General features: G+C 40.2%; 1 protein-coding gene across 1 annotated transcript in view; it reads right to left on the bottom strand.

Moving 5' to 3' along the window:
- Sms (spermine synthase) overlaps positions 1-17,209 on the bottom strand; it is a 57,957-nt gene that overhangs the window by 15,032 nt on the left and 25,716 nt on the right. Inside the window, exons 2-7 of the mRNA XM_046430594.2 lie at positions 16,382-16,502; positions 13,738-13,831; positions 11,825-11,889; positions 2,866-3,041; positions 1,793-1,947; positions 860-949 (exon numbers count right to left, since the gene is read on the bottom strand). Of these exons, the coding sequence (XP_046286550.1) occupies positions 860-949; positions 1,793-1,947; positions 2,866-3,041; positions 11,825-11,889; positions 13,738-13,831; positions 16,382-16,502 (701 nt within the window). The remainder of the gene's footprint in view (positions 1-859; positions 950-1,792; positions 1,948-2,865; positions 3,042-11,824; positions 11,890-13,737; positions 13,832-16,381; positions 16,503-17,209) is intronic.

The following is a 17,209-nucleotide window of genomic DNA, read 5'->3' as shown; positions in this document are numbered from 1 at the left end:
ACACCCCACCTTTAAGCTTTCATATAGTAAAGCTGAATTTATGTCTTTCTCCCCTATTTCCTATAAAACAATCACAACTGAATTTTAAGGTGCACAAAATTCCTCTCAAAAGACTAACATGCATGTACCATGAAATCAAATTTAGATGCACATACATTAGGGAAGGAGGTATTAAATAATTTACATATTAAATTAAAGCACTCATCAAAATTTCTGAAGGAACACATTAAAATTCCGTTAAAATATGTATTTTCTTAGATGCCTTGCTGCAACAAACCTGTAGGTATGTGTACCAAACATATGCATCTCCAAAATACAATACAAAATATATACTACACATCACAAGCACAGTGGAATTTAGAACAGAAATTAATTGCTTATTAACAAGACATTGCTCCTATCTCATGCATTTTAATCATGTATACCTACCAATTAAATATACCTGAATTCCTACTGAAAGATCAAAACTCAAAGAAATGATTCAGGATAAAACAGAAGGTGATGATTGCCAATTCATAAAAAGGTACATGACATCTTTTCTACAAGAATTAATGTAGGTTGGGGGTATTGCTCAGTGGTAAAGTGTGTGCCTGAATGTGATCCCCAGCACCAAAAATAAAAAAGTAATGTGATTCAATTCAAACTGATTCAAACCTGGAATTGGTGGTTTACTTCTCCTTATCTGTACATATCCACCCTAAATGTAAGTGTACACTAAACTCACATAGACAGACACTCACATAGAGAGACAATCTATTTATCTTCTTAACCAATTATCTAAAAGCTGTTTTAAGATACAATTCCAATCAATAATTCATACCAGTTGTCCTAAAATACATTACCAGGAAAACATAATTACCTGATAGCAGTCTCCTTTAAGATTGTCTAAGACGTCACCACATGTTTTTCTCATATATTTCTTACATCCATCAATCACCATTTGGTCAATGTCCGAAACAGGTTAAGGAGAATTTAAATGTATCAAAGAATTCTGAAATAGTAACACTATTTTTAAAGAAGATCAAGACAAAAATGAAGGGTTTTTTTGTTGTTGTTGTTATTACTGTTTACTTATTTTGTTTTGTCTTGTTTGGTACTGGGGATTGAACCCAGGGGCACTTTACCACTGAGCCACATCCCCAGCCCTTTTCATTTTGAGACATAGTCTAGCTGAGTTGCTTAAGGCCTCACTAAGTTGCTGAGGTTGGCCTTGAATTTGAAATCCTTCTGACTTAGCCTCCTGAGACACTGGGATTATAGGTGGGCACCATCGAGTCTGACAAACATAAAGGTCTTATAGGACTTTGAGTATCATAGGCTAAAGAAAGTTGATGACATAATGGTTTTATTTTCACACTAGGAATACTAAAAAAGAAATGAATTTTTTTTCTTTTATCTTTAATTTTTGTTCATAATACTGGGAATTAAGCCCAGGGCCTCATGTATGCCAGGCAAGCACTCTACCACTGAGCAACATCCCCAGCCCCCTGAATTTTCTTTTTTTCTTTTTTTTTTTTTAATGAAATGGCTTAGGGAAGCCATTTTGGTAACTGCTAAACAGCAGACAGGGTACCAAAGCCACTTCCTCTTTAATCCTCAACTATGCTATCTCTGCTTCTTTGTTGGTAGCCACATAAAAAGCTACTAGTACTAAACTGAAGCATTTGTTGAAGGCAGTCTATGTAACACGTCTGCCTTTAGTCTGTGGTAATATTAACTTAAGTCTTAAAACACAAAAAGGGAAGAAAAAAAGAAGCCCAGTGAACTTGTTCTTTTATATGACAAAGGATATCTCTACCATAGTGACCATCTTTGGTTTCAGTTTGACTATTTCACATAATATACCCCCATCTCCGCCTCCTAGAATCAGCACATCTTTGCCAGTGTAATCTTCTTTGCCACTGCCCATGATAGCCCGGGTATACGCCAGATCACTCTCTGCCAGATCTAGAGAGAAGAAACAAAGAGCCAAATGGTGACTATACAAATACACAAACCACCTGATCTCACTATCCTAGAAAGTGCTGGAATCTAGCCTGTAATATAAAATTTTCAATCTTTGAAAACTATCAGTAGCATTTATTTACTTACTTAATTACTTGCTTACTTATTTATTTATTTAGATTGAGGAGTTTTTAATCAACCCTTTGTCTCTGACACTACTGTCTTTTAAGATATACATTCACAACATACTAATTAACCTGTAGATTGCCTGGATTTTCATGTAAACTTTGTGTTGACATTATTTTTTCTTGTGATGAGTACATGGATTATATTTCAAAAGAAAGTGCAATTGCTTATTTAAAAATACTTTGTTAGAGAAAAATGCAAACATTAAGTAGGTCTCATCTAACACCAAACAGAAATGAATAGTTAGTAGTCAGTGTAAAGAAAATCCAGCCTTGGGAATGTGCTTATATGCTGAATAATTAAAGCAATGACATCTTTAGGGATGAAATGATATGATGTCTGGGAGCTATTTCAAAATAATATGACAGGAACAAAATGCACACACTGGGGCTTAGGTGAAACAAGACTGGCCAAGAGTTCATAACTGTTGATGTTCAAATGGTGAGTATACTACTTAAGGTTTGAATATTTCCCTAACAAAGTATTTAAAATAAGCAATTGCACTTTCTTTTGCAATATAATCCAACTATTCATCACAAGAAAAAAAGTCAAGACAAAATTTACATGAAAATCCAGGCAATCTACAGGTTAATAGATTGTAAATGTTTGTCTAAAAGATAGCAGTGTTAGAGACAAACCTGGACAAATCCATATCTGTGGTACTTGTCAGGAAAACACAACCATTCAACATACCATGACCTTATCACTTAATCAAGGCAGGGATAGAATACTTACTAACATCCCCGCTGAGGATAAGAATATTTCCAAACTGCTTCGAGTGTAGAATTTTAATGTTCTGATAAGGTGAATCTTCATCATATACTACTTCATCTATGTCGTACTCAACCAGGCGTCCATCAGCAGTAGGCCAATATCTGTCAATGGCCCCTCCTCGAACTATGGGAGGTAATCTGGAAAAAAAGGAAACAGAAATGAGCCTTTCTTCAATGCAGCCTAGGGGATAAGGGATGAAGAGTGCACAACAGAAAGCCACATGCCACAGGTGGATTCTTTAAAAGAACAAAAACAAATCCAGAGATTGGGCATTTACTTTTATACATCCTCAAACACAAAGAAACTGAGAACACATTGCACATACAACATAAGATCAACGTATCAACAACTATTACACATGAGTTTAAAGTTTTTCACAAACTTTCTGACATGCTTTACATTTTTCCTAATAAATAGCTGAAGGAGAAAATGGTCACTGCAAGTATCACACTTCATCCCCATATACTTTTTTTTTTAATTTTTTATTGTGGGTTGTTCAAAACATTACAAATTTCTTGACATATCATATTCCACACTTTGATTCAAGTGGGTTATGAACTCCCACCTTCACCCCATACACAGATTGCAGGATCACATCAGTTACACATCCATTGATTTACATATTGCCATACTAGTGTCTGTTGTGCTCCGCTGCCTTTCCCATCCTCCACCCTCCCCCCTCCCCACCTCTCCCCTCCCCTCCCCTCCTCTCTCTCTACCCCCTCCACTGTATAACCCTGAGGGTCTCCTTCCATTACCATGAAATTTCCCTTCTCTCTCCCTTTCCCTCCCACCTCTCATCCCTGTTAAATGTTAATCTTCTTCTCCTGCTCTTCGTCCCTACTCTGATCTTAGTTACTCTCCTTATATCAAAGAAGACATTTGGCATTTGTTTTTTAGGGATTGGCTAGCTTCACTTAGCATAATCTGCTCTAATGCCATCCATTTCCCTGTAAATTCTATGATTTTGTCATTTTTTAATGCAGAGTAATACTCCATTGTGTATAAATGCCACATTTTTTTTATCCATTCGTCTATTGAAGGGCATCTAGGTTGGTTCCACAGTCTTGCTATTGTGAATTGTGCTGCTATGAACATCGATGTAGCAGTGTCCCTGTAGCATGCTCTTTTTAGGTCTTTAGGGAATAGACCAAGAAGGGGAATAGCTGGGTCAAATGGTGGCTCCATTCCCAGCTTTCCAAGAAATCTCCATACTGCTTTCCAAATTGGCTGCCCATACTTTTTTTTTTAATATTATTTCAGTTGGCAATGGACCTTTATTTTATTTATTTATTTTTATGCAGTGCTGAGAATCTAACCCAGTGCCTCACATGCTAGGCAAGCACGCTACCGCTGAGCCACAACCCCAGCCGCTCCCCATACACTTTTGCTTAAGACCTTTTACATAGCCATATGGCCATTACCAGTGTCAACCATTATCTAGTACAGAGTTCACCTTCAAGATTCCTTAAATGTCCCAATTATGTCCTTTATTGCAGTTCTGCTTTTGAATAAAGGTTTACACACTGCATTTTTCTATTATTCTTTTATTTTCTTAACCCTTATTTTACTTAGAATATTCTTTTTCTATTCTGGTATGTTTTATGATTTCTCTACAAAGTTCAGATCAGGTATTCTAAAGAAAAATCCCTTCCGTGAGTTTGCCTGGTCTTTTCATGATCAGTCAGGTTGACATATTACACAGGCACCTCATAAGGAACACAAGAGGTGTTCCTGTCCTATCACTGGTGATGCAAAGTGGGTGGGCATTTGGTTACAGTAATGCTTGCTGGATCTCTCATTTGCAAAGGTCCCTTTCACCCACAGAAATTACTAAGCAGGCTGTGGTGGGGCCTCTGAAGCTGGGTGACTGTCCTGATCTACCAATATATCTTTACCAGTGGCTGTGTTATCTAGAAGATTCTTGCCTGAACTAATTATTATTGGAGTAGCTACAAAATGATGAGTTTCTTGGTCCATGCTTTTATAAATACTCAGTGGTTTAGATAGGATGAATATACTAGAAAATACCAGTAGAGGGCACTAAATGACAAGAGAAAAGGGACCTGGAAAGGGGGCTTGGCAAATCTAACTCAAACACAAAGAAACTGAGAACACATTGCACATACAACACAAGAGCATGCAAGTTGTGTTCTCAAACATAGTAGTGTTCAATAGTAAAATGGCATGAAGTATAGCCACAGACACCCACAACACTAGAACATAACTACCTCTGCCTTACTGCTGAGTCTCTTCCCACTCCCCAATCATTGGCTTCCAAGAGTAACAGTTTGAGCCTGTTACAAGTTAACAAGGTTTTCTCTGAGAAAATACTAACATCATAAAGAGCACTAAGGCTGACAAAGAAAATTTCCATAAGCTCTCATTTAATCCTAAAAACTCCAGATTTAACCACTTCACCTTTCCAGTGAACAAATCCAGCTTTCAAAATGTTAGGCAGACCAGAGAGGTATTTCTTTAAAAGAACAAAAACAAATCCAGATTTGGGGCATTTACAAAGGTAAATGCACAACCACAACCACATATCAACAACTTTTACACATACGAGTTTAGTTTTCCACAAACTTTCTGACATGTTTTACATTTTTCCTAATAAAAAGCTGAGGGAGAAAATGGTCACTGCAGGTATCACACTTCATCCCCATATACTTTTTTTTAAAAAAAAGTAAAAAGTGAAACCCCAATCAGGACAGGCCCCCAAGACCAAGCAAAGAGGAGTTGGAGGAAGCTTCTTCCACCAGATAGATGATAGGGTATATTGTGAGGTGGCACTAAATGAAGATAAAAAAGTCACAGCTTTCAGGGGAAGAATCCTGCCCCCTGGTTGACAGCCAGCCAGCTCTAGGCAATATTGAACTAGGCACAAATCCACTGAAAATAAACAGTGCCTAGCCTTATTTATGTCAATAGTGCCTTGGGTTAAGATGAAGAGCTCTCTTCTCCATTGCAACACAATGGTTTTTAAAGCCAGGCAAAAAAGCAACAAGGATCTCAAACCGGATGTGGAAGCCATTACCCTGAGAGTACTCAACCCAGCATAGAACACATCATCCTGTAATGTGCTACCAGAAGATGCTGTGGAGCTCTAGAAAACTCATTTCAACCTTTACTGCTGAAAATAAAAAAATCGACTGCAGAACATCAGGTGGAATATGTCCTGGGCCTCAGGTGTGCTGTGTAAATTGCAAGATTTTTAAAAATGAAATGGCTGGGAATGAAGCTCAGTTACAGAAGATTTGCTCAGCATGTGGAAAGCCCTGGGTTCAATCCCCAGCACTGGGGAGAAACAAGAAACATGTAAGCTTGTTTTCTTGCTCCTTTTCATTTGAAAATATAGAAATAAATGTTCAGATAAATCCTATGGGGCTCCTTAGTAAAAAAAAAAAAATCAGATTTAATTCATTAGCCAAAGGGGAATAGTAACAATTTCAAATAATGTTACGAAGATGTCTGTTCATGATTTCATCTGTAACAATGTCATTCCCCAGACAAAAAAGTAAAACAATCCTTGTCCTTTTGGGCCATTAACAAAGGGTCTACAACAAGATATTCCCAAGTTATTGCTCTTTTGACCCTTATTTTATAAAAAGAAGATGTAAAAACTGTGACAAGCAAAAACAGGATCTGCATTTTGATTTGAAGATCTAAAGCTTGGCTCCAGTTCCACTTAGAAAATTCCTATACCAAAAAAACAAAAGAACCAGATTTCTCATGAATGCTGAAGCACAGAAATGTATTCTATATGCTCACTCCTAGAAGTAACCCTGATAAAGATCAGGGTGTATTTTGATGTGGAACAACTCATTTTCCCTCATAATGAGAACAGATTCAATTCAATGGATGCAGATAAGCAAAACTGTTCAAAAAGGAAAAGATGAAGTGTCCAGAAAGTGGTGTGGGTGTGGATATGATTTTAAGAATGGGGAAGGGACTTCTTTTGACTGCTTCTGGATAGGCACTGTCTATTTTCAGTGGGTTTGTGCCTAGTTCAGTACTGCCTATAGCTAGCTGTCAACCAGGGAGCAGGATTCTTCACCTGTGTTGAGAGCCACAGCCAAAGGGGCCCCAGCAAACTTCCAGCTGCCAGCAAACTTCCAGCTGCTGGCTGATGATTGGCTCACAGCGGCCCCAGCAACATCTAGCTGATTGGCTCCTCTGCGGTGATGCTCATTGGGCTGTTTCCCTGCCCTTTCAGACCACGGAGCTGCTCATTGGGGGACTTTTTTGGCTCCGCCCATGTGACCCAACCAATCGGCCTCAAGAGCTATCTTCATCCCAGTGCTGGTGAAGTCAAAGATAAAACCAATCTACAGCTTCTACAATAGCCATCACTGAACTGCTTGCAGAACTTGCCTGGACACATTGTGAGCTCACCTGTATGCACTGTGAACTATCTGTTGGTGCAGCGACTTGTGGTAGTGTTGGGGTATTTTTGCTGATGATGTCACCGGTGGTACAATTTTTCAAAGGAGCCCTCAATTGGCTTAATGTCATGGCATTTTGCATCCTCCTCTACTAGTGATGGTCTAAAATTTGGGGGCCAACAGAGGTGAGGCAAAGAACCTCACCCCCCCACTGGTGCAAAGGCCTATCCACAAGTATAGCTGTATGCTGGACCGGTAGTCAGTGACGGGTATGATCCAATTGCAGTGGTACCAACCTAAGACAGGAGGCTGACGCCTAGAGGTCAGTTCATCCGATGACGGGTAAGGACCATATGTTGAATTGGACTGCCTAACAGGCACGGTCCCTAAGCCACATGCTTGTTGTTTAAACAGAGAGGGGGAGATGTTGAGAGCCACAGCCAAAGGGGCCCCAGCAAACTTCCAGCTGCCAGCAAACTTCCAGCTGCTGGCTGATGATTGGCTCACAGCGGCCCCAGCAACATCTAGCTGATTGGCTCCTCGGCCCCAGCAACATCTAGCTGATTGGCTCCTCTGCGGTGATGCTCATTGGGCTGTTTCCCTGCCCTTTCAGACCACGGAGCTGCTCATTGGGGGACTTTTTTGGCTCTGCCCACGTGACCCAGCCAATCGGCCTCAAGAGCAGGAGGATTGTGGGAGGTAGAGAGAAGCTGGTGTGGAAGAGAGAGGCTTGTGGAAAGCCGGTGGTGGCAGTTGAGGCTCTGAGGGTTTTTCCTGAGAGGCTGTTTTGTTTGGCGTGTGTGGTTCTAAAAATAAAGTTAGTTTCTTTTGACAAGTGGCTCCTGATTGTGCCCAGCCAGACTGCTGGCAGCTGGAAGTTTGCTGGGGCCCCTTTGGCTGTGGCTCTCAACACACCTGAAATGGGGAAGGGACTCCTTCTGGCTGCTTTTCGGACTCCAGTGCTCTGGCCCCCATCCAGATCATATCCACTTCTCTCATATTCCCTGGCTCAGTTGGCAAAGGCTGTGCCCATAAGCTCTACTCAGATGTGTAATGTGTTCCCAGGCCCTCCCCTAGCACAACCCCCACACCTTCAAATACTGAAGCCAGATAGAGAAATCTAAATAGCTCACTGCAGATAAGGCCCCTGTGTCTAGAAGAGAGGTACTGGGTGGGATAGGGGGCAGGAATCACCATTTCAGCCATTATCATGGGGACTATCAGAGAGTTCCTATCCAGAAGTGGCATGTGCAAAGGCCTGTAGGTACTACTAAGTTGGCAGCATTGGGGAAACCCAGGATTGACTGTGTCTGCAGGAACAGAGGTAAAGTGAAGGCTCTGCTGTAATGGAAATCTGAGATGGTGCCATGAGGGACGATTAGTTGTAGAATTATTCTGCCCTGTGTTAATAATTAAAGTTGGGAGGGGAAAGGGGACAGGGAATAAAAACAGGAATACTGAGGGGGAAGCCACTGGTTTAGATCTTATGGGGAAAAAGCCCATAATGATGCAAAGTTTAGATGAGAAATACATTAAAAATATGACAACCTCCCTTTATTCACAGAAATGAATGCCTGGTAGAAAGAAGAAAAAGATGAGGAAGGCCATCTGCAGAAGACCCCAAACAGCACTGATGAAAACCAGGACCCTTAAGGAGGAAGAGGTCAAGCTGGCCCTGGGTTTCTCCAACCTGAAGGATGATCCAGTGAACACTCTGGTCTATGGCTCATGCACTCAGAGGCCTGTGATCCCACCAGGCATGAATTCCACTGTCTCTCCTCTGTCTTCTCTGAGGTATTCCTGGATATAGCAATGAGAAGCCCCCTAGTGGCAAAGGCAGGCATTATATAATATGGATGTTGCAATGGCTGAACCTGCCTGGGATATACCATTGGACCATAGCCACCACTGAGCCACAGGCTATAATCAGGCTTCCCTGAATGAAAGGAATATTAAAAAAAAAAGTCACTTTGACTCATCAGGATCTCGGGTGGGGATCTGGCCTCATTCTGGACCACAAACACCCAGAATCAGAAATGGAGGGGGTGGATTTTTAGAAACCTATTAATTATTATATTCATAAGTAACCTGCCTTCAGATTATTTGCTCTTGACCCTGGGTGAACTCTAAGTGGAGGCTAGACAGAGGGGTGGCAGCAGAGAGGATATGTGATTAGATATCAGACAAATCTGAAAAATAGAAGTGGCAGGATTTCCTGCTGCATTAGCTAGAACTATGAAGAAAAGTAGGAGGTAAAGGTTCATCCCATGATTTTTGCCTGAAAGTCTGTTTTTTATTTTTTTTTTTTTTTTGTGTGTGTGTGGTGCTAGGACTGAACCCAGGGCTTTGTGCATGCTAGGCAAGCACTCTACCAACTGAGCTATATCCCCAGCCCCTTAAAAGTCTGAAAGAATGGTGTTGGGGAAGTCAGCACAAGAAACAGGTTTCAAAGAGAAGATCATGGGCTGGATTTTGGATGTGCCCATTCGAAGATGTCATAAGGTAAAGACATGGGTTGGTGGACCCAAGTTCCAGAGGTTAGATAAGGAAGGTAGCTAGTATGGAGCTTTCATGGTGTTAGAAGATATGGGCAAGATGAGGACTTGTTTTATGGATCAGATTGAAGAGGAAGAATCTTAATTTATTATTTCAGAAGGGCTCTGTGCTAAGGAAGACAAGTCTGAGACTCAGAAGGCAGACTATGGGGAACTCATCCCTAATACTCCCTCCAGAAAGGTACAGATCAGCAGTAACAAGATTTTTTGGTATGTGTATGTGAAAAGAAGCCTGAATGGAGTAGTAAGGAGATGACCTGGAATGGAGGTATAAGGTGTTGTAGACACTCTACACTGTAGGCTCAGAAGACCCCCAGGGCCACTCCCTATGAAAGAAGAGAAAGTTCAGCTGGGCTAGTGGAATATCTGGTCCAGACCTAGGCATTGCTTTCTCATATCCTCTATCCCTCAGAATATTATATAACAAGCAGGCCTGGTCACTGAAGAGACCAGTAACTAACTTGTCTGCTCAGTACCTTCCTATAACTCATTGACTTATGAATGTATAAAACTCATTGATCTAAACACCTGTTAACCTGATCTGGGGATGTAGATCAGTAGATCACATGCCTAGCAGGCATGAGGCACTGGGTTACATCCCTAGCACCATCAAAAAAAGAAAAAGAATGGAGAAAGGGACAAGACATAACCAAGGGCCCCTAAACTGAACTTGGGTGGGGTAACAAAAAAGACTGAGTATTCAAATATGTTTTAAAAAGTGGCCAAGTTTCACACCCAGTCTGTTCTTTTCACTTAGTTTCCTTTTTCCCTTTCTACCTACTGGAAGTTAAATAATTACCTTGTTGTCTTGCATCTGCCCTGGAGCTTTCCTATGGGCTGATCAAACTGAAAAGGGTGAGTCATTATGTACTTAAACATCCTACCCTTTGCCAATAAGGATTTCCTCTTCTGGAAACTGCTATGAACTAGCAAAATCAGTATTCTGATTGCTCCCATCAATGATGGAGTGACCTTGACAAAATCCCTCCTTGTCTGTCTCCACATCTATGAAATTAACTTTATGAGCAAAGGCACAGGTCTTCCATGACTTGTGGCCTGAGGAGGAACCACCAAGGTAAGGCAAGAACAAATTGCTGAGAAACAGATGCTGAGTATTCAAAGCACTTAATTCAGATGACCCACCAGACCCTATCCCTTCCAACAAATGTTAAAATTGCTATGTCTGTCAAAAAGCTTTTCAAAATCAGGCACCACTGGCAGACACTTCAGAGATAGCCAACAGAAATTTCTGTAATGATGAAAATGTTCTGTATCTGTGCTGTGCAGTGTGGTAGGCACTTGCTATTGACATGATGCTAACACAACTGAGGAACTGAACTGTTTATTTAACTTTAAATCACCACATGCAGGGCTAGGGGTGTGGTTCAATGGTACAACACTTGCCTGGCATACTAGAGGCCCTGAGTTTGATCCCCAGCATGGAAAAAAATCTGTTAGCTAACTGACTAGACAGGAAAAGGTTCTTTTTCTTCATCACTATTTGACAACAGCCTACCTGTGGTAGTTGATGATGGGTGGCCTCTCAATTCTTAGTATCTTGGAAAGTTTCCTAACTTGAAAGCTTCCAGTAAATTTTTTTTATCACTCTATCCTACCAGAAATGTCTTAAAACTGCTTAATTCTACTCTGGACTCCAGAACCCTGAGCAGAGACACACCCTTTTCTCTTTTGGAGGTTCTAGCTTCCCCTTTGACTTAGGTGACAGCTCTACCTGAGTTTCTGCTTTATACAGTTCCTAGATTTTAGTTTCACTATATGTACCAAAACTACCCACCATTACTGTGTGTTAAATATAAATGTTGTCCTATTTTAGTGTGGGGGCCCAGAAGCTTAATTCATAGTGCTGCCAAAAGCCAGCATTAACTTTGGTCTCTTCTACATCTTAAGCAGACACTGCTGGGAACAACAATGCCATTTTGATTTAAGCAAATATGAAAGAACACCGAAGAGTGGACTTACCGCTTCACTCGACCAGTACTATCCTGACTCAGTTCTTTCATTCTTTCTTCTACTTTGTTCAAAAGCTACAATTAAAAGCAAATAAATCAATGGGTATATAGAATAAGCTGTAGATAACAACTAAATGACAGAGAAAAGGATTGAGGCCAGGTTGACAGAAATATGTCATACTGGCATATACACCTGCCCCCTCTAGCTATGGCCCAATACCATACTTCCACTCCAACTAACTCATGGCACTGGCTTTAACTTAGTTAACAACAAAATAACTGGGAAGGAGAAGACTAAAGGATATTATAGGTATAAAATCCTGGTTAAAAGATCTATATTTTTAGGCTGGGGATATAGCTCATTTGGTAGAGTGCTTACCTAGAACACACATCAAGGCCCCAGCACCACACACAAAAAAAAATTCTATAATTTCTCCAGTGGAAAGTAAAATCATTACTCATACTCAGTGCTGAGGTCCAGCCCCGGCGGGGGGAGAGGTAAGGGTCCAGGGTGGTCCCGAAGAACGAGTGACATTGGCGAAAGAAGAAGAGTTGGGAAGACAGGTTGCAAGTTACGAGCAACCTCCAGAAGACATCTCTTTGCCCCTGGAGGGACCTTTATTTTTATACCTGTTTTACAGGTGTTTTTTCAGGTAGTTAATGGATAGCTTCAAAGCAAGCCCGAAACTTTTTTGATTTACATAATTTATAAGAATTACAATCTTTTCTGACACACATTGATTACCAAAGATATTGAGTACATTGTTCAAATATTTTTCTGTAACCTTAGACAATCATGATTAAGCTTTACATTTTCACCTCAATCACTAGGTGCTAGGCAACGCAACAAGACTACATGAATCCTGACCTATTATTCACTTCTAACTTTAAAGCATACCTATAATTATTTCATTAACCTTTAACTTTAAAGCATACTTATGATTATTGGTAAGCTTTCTTACTTCTAAACTAAAATCCCAGTAAAACACACTTAAAGTAGATTTTAGTTTATTTAAAAGCCTACTACTCTGAAGTGCCTCTAAAATATATCTATGTTAATTTTACATTATTCTATTTTTAATTTCCAAAGTAATTTTCTTTTTTTCATATGAGCTATTCAACTGCTTTCTTAAAGAACTTTCTTGATCCTTGGTCAAAGCACACCAATTCTTATGTCTTTGTAATCTTCAACTAAAGGGCAGGCTTTACACCTCAACCCATTTGTCATTTATATTAACTATGTGTTTTCCATTTTCATCATAAATTTCTGCGTAAAGCAAAGGAGGGTCTATTGGTTGGGGAATGTATTTTTATTAGCCTCTTGTCCTCCAGGGGATACCATAAGCTACACACAGTGGTCCTTATACTATTGGCACAGCAATTGTTTTTCTGTAGCTATGCTGTTGTACAGGTTGTGGCTTTAGGATGGGGTTGGGGGGAGGGGGCTAGTGTAAATTGTTAACCATGGGATAAATATTTCTTGTTGCTTAGGCTTGAGGAATAACACCATCCTGTGAGACATTGAAACACCTCCATGGCATGTCTCCATTGTATCCTTGGTCTCATTCTGGGAATTTTCCTGCAATCTCAGGCAATACATACTCTTATTATTGATTTACGTATGCCCTGTTATCCATATCATGAGTATCATAAACAAAACACTTAACATTCCTAATGGTTCAAGTTTCCACATGGTGCAGCCTTGCCGCAGCATCCCCCACACTGTGACCCTGTCAGACAGGCAGAGCAGGAATGCCTTCACCAACTCAGGAAGTGAAACCAACTAAGAAACAACTATTTTCTCTACCAAAACCACTTATCTGTGGGGAGGGGAGTTTAATTAAATTAAGCTAAGTGGATTTTATGATCCTTAAATAAATTTTAGAAAAAAAAATTTAAGATAAATAAAAGTAAAAAACCAACACTGTCAATTTCTTCTTTGCCCTGTGCATCACTGTCGTAACTCTGAAGGTCCAGCAACACCAATCCATGTGGATAAATTCTCAAATTGGCAAAGCTACAAAAGAAAGTTAGAAATGTTAGGAATCATATCATGGCAAACCAAAGGAAAAAAGAGGCCACCCCAACTAGAAAAAAAAGACCACTGCTCTTTTTTTTTCTCCCTGGATTATACGTTTAACTCTGTGGCTTTCTTTTTCAGGGCCTCTCCTTGAAGAGCAAGCTATCAATCACTTATGGAAAATTTAGAGGGTGTCACCAAATACTAAGGCTTTCCAAACTGGTTCTTGGGCCCAAAAAGTGATTCAGTAGTTCCCCAGGTGATTCCATAGAGTACAGCTGTACAGTAAGGAAGGAAAGGGAAGGGCAAATGGGGTTCTCCCAGTAAACCCTTAGAGTTCCTTGTCCTGACTACAGGCTTAGAATGATTTATATTTTTAAAGAGTTGTTTAAGCTGGGTGTGGTGGCACACACCTATGATTGCCCCTGACTTGGGAGGCCAAGAAAAAAGGATTCCAAGTTCAAGGGCAGACTCAGCAACTATGTGAGGCACTGTCTCAAGAGAAAATGTAAAAAAGGCTGGGAATGCAGCTCACTGGTAGAGCACTCCTGGGTTCAATCGCCAGTACAAAAGATTAAAAAAAAAATGGTTGTTTAAGAAAGAATATCTGAAAATATATGAAAGCAACCTTATGCAATTCAGGGGTAATAAAGTTCTCTTACACCTGATTTAGTGGAGCTGATCAGTCCTTTATTAATGAAATAAATTTGAGTATAACACATGCAGTAATATATGTCTGATGAAACTTGTTGATTATATGCATATATTTGTATGAAATATACACAGATGTGCATTTCCAGATTATGAAATAAATTGCTTCTTACTATAAGTTGTGGTTTAAGAAATGTTTGAAAAATGCTAAATTAAAAGAAATTCTGTTCAGAGAATACAGGCAATGGACTTGGATTAAAAATTAAATAAAACCAATTCATTTTCACCTTCAGCCCTTAAAATGGCTCCAAAATCAAGTTCAGGCCCAGACACCACAAGCTCATCTATACCTACATGAGTATAGATGAGCTGATCATCTTTCCTTTCCAGCAGCTGCAACAGCACTAAGGAGCAGAGGAGTTGGGGTTAAATCAAAGATAGACAAATATGTCCCTTAACCACATAGGTGGTTCCAGCATGAATACAGAGAATGCTGGAAGGTAGGATCCAATACCAAAGCCAAAGTTGGATACTCCTAAAAATGAAAATAGCTCTTGTCATTTAAAAACTTCCTTCTGGGAAGGACTCTAAGTCCTCTGCACAACTGGAATTTGTGCCTATAGTAGAAGATTTTAAAACCACGGCAGGAAGACTTGGCTACAAAAGTCTATGAGATGGTAGGAGAGAAGTTTTCACCTGGGAGTGGAAGAAGTGCCCACCAAAGTAGCAGAGACTTGCTATGGTCTCCAAAGGATGAGCACAGTAAAAACAGTGTGAGGTGGCAGCAATTGGGAGGAGCTGAGTGCAAGTCTGCAGGAGCTGGAGGATAGTTGCAGAGCCCCTCTTCTTCTGGGAGCCTCTCCATTAACTGGACCAAAGCATGGAGGAGAAGGATGAGGGATAGAGAAAGGATTGGTGGTGGTGTTGACTTTGGACCATGCTTAAGGAAGAAATACTCATTTCAGAAACATTTGAGGCATCTGCTGAACACACATAGGGAGGCTGGCCACATAGTTAGAATGCAAGTCTAGGTTTGGCATGCTAGTCTTTGAGAGGCATCAGGATAAAGAACACCAGTTAATGCCCTAGAGGTAGACCAGACAGACAGAGAATAACTAAAGAGCAGAAGGGCTCAAAAAATAGTTTTTTTCTCATCTCAACGACCTTTTCCTTCTGGATCTCTGGAGGTGGTTACTTTCCTTTAATAGAAAAACAAAGAAGGGAAAGAAAGTGGAGCATTAAGGAAATCATGTAGAATTTTAGTACTTTGTACTATTGGGAAAATAGGTTACTACTAATCTATACAGTATATAAAATCTAAAAATCTATACCACCACCAAAGATATGAACTCTTGGATCATCTCAGCTTCCTGTCAAGCAACTTATAGACAAAGTTTTGCAGAGGGGACTGAAGAATATGTTTTAACCAACTCCAGATCACTGCCTGCCACTTCACTCTGCTTATGCTGTTAGGGGTTATTGGTCCTAACACATAATAGAATCACTGGAAATGGGCTGGGTTTATGGCTCAATGGTAGAGCATTTGCCTAGTACATGTGAGGCACTGGGTTGATCCTTAGCACTGCATAAAAATAAATAAAAGTATTGTGTCCATCTACAACTAAAAATATTTTTTAAAAAGAAGAATCACTGGGGATTTAAAGAAACAAATATGTCCAGGCCCAGTGGCCTCAATCTCTGCAGGAAATGCTTGGGCAGGGGTATTTTGTGAAGACTCTCCCAGGAGATTCTGATGTACAGGCATGATTGAGAAGCAATGAATTCTAGTCCCTCTACAAGATGTCAAGGGATGCCACCCCCAGCCCCCACTTTGTTCCTATCTTTATTCTTCCTTAAAAGTTCCAATATGAAATAAGAGCCCTTGAGGCTGCTCACCTGCCATTTTTGTTTGTGTAGGTTGCTAAATAGCCATGATCCTGCCAGGTGTGCACCGATTCTGCCATCCCCTGCTCCTGGAAAATGGACTGGAGGCCTTTTAAAATGGTCTCACCATCAGCTGTAAGACAGAGGAAAGAAAATGGTAAGAAAGAAACATTCAGAAGAAAAGCTAATGATTCATGGTTTGATGACTGAACCTGACAAGAAATCTGAACAGTCAGGCATGGTAGCACACACCTGTAATCTCAGCTACTCAGAATACAAGGCAGAAGGACTGCAAGTTGGAGGCCAGCCTCAGTAATTTAGTGAGGCCTAAACAACTTGGCAAGACCCTGTCTCAAAAGGAAAAATTAAAAATGGGCTGGGAATGTAGCTCAGTGGTTAAGCACCTCTGGGTTCAATCCTTAGTACCAAAAAAATAAAACAAAATAATAAAAAGGGTATGGGGCTGGGGTTGTAGCTCAGTGGTAGAGCGCTTGCCTAGCAGATGTGAGGCACTGGGTTATATTCTCAGCACCACATAAAAATAAATAAATAAAATAAAGGTTAAAAAAAGGGGTTGAGGATATAGTTCAGTGTGTGAGACCCTAGATTCAAATCTCAGTACCACAAAAAAGAAAGAGAGATAGTGAAAAGAAAGAAAAGAGAATTGTCAGCATCTCTTAACCCCTGTGTTAAGAGCTAGAAATGTTCTCCACCCTGTGAGGAAAGGCTACACGGAATGCCTGGTTACCTAAGAAGATCACAAAAGATGACCACCAAGAACTTTGTCAAGGATACAGAAAGATATTCAACCTAACTAGAGATAGCATAACAAAATATTCA

The sequence above is a fragment of the Marmota monax genome, unplaced genomic scaffold, assembly GCF_021218885.2.
Source record: "Marmota monax isolate L192 unplaced genomic scaffold, Marmota_monax_Labrador192_F-V1.1 WCK01_AAM20220418_F8-fsc00307, whole genome shotgun sequence".
Classification (NCBI taxonomy): Eukaryota; Metazoa; Chordata; class Mammalia; order Rodentia; family Sciuridae; genus Marmota; species Marmota monax.
Note: the sequence above shows the minus strand (reverse complement) of the source record. Positions and strands in the feature narration are given on the sequence as shown.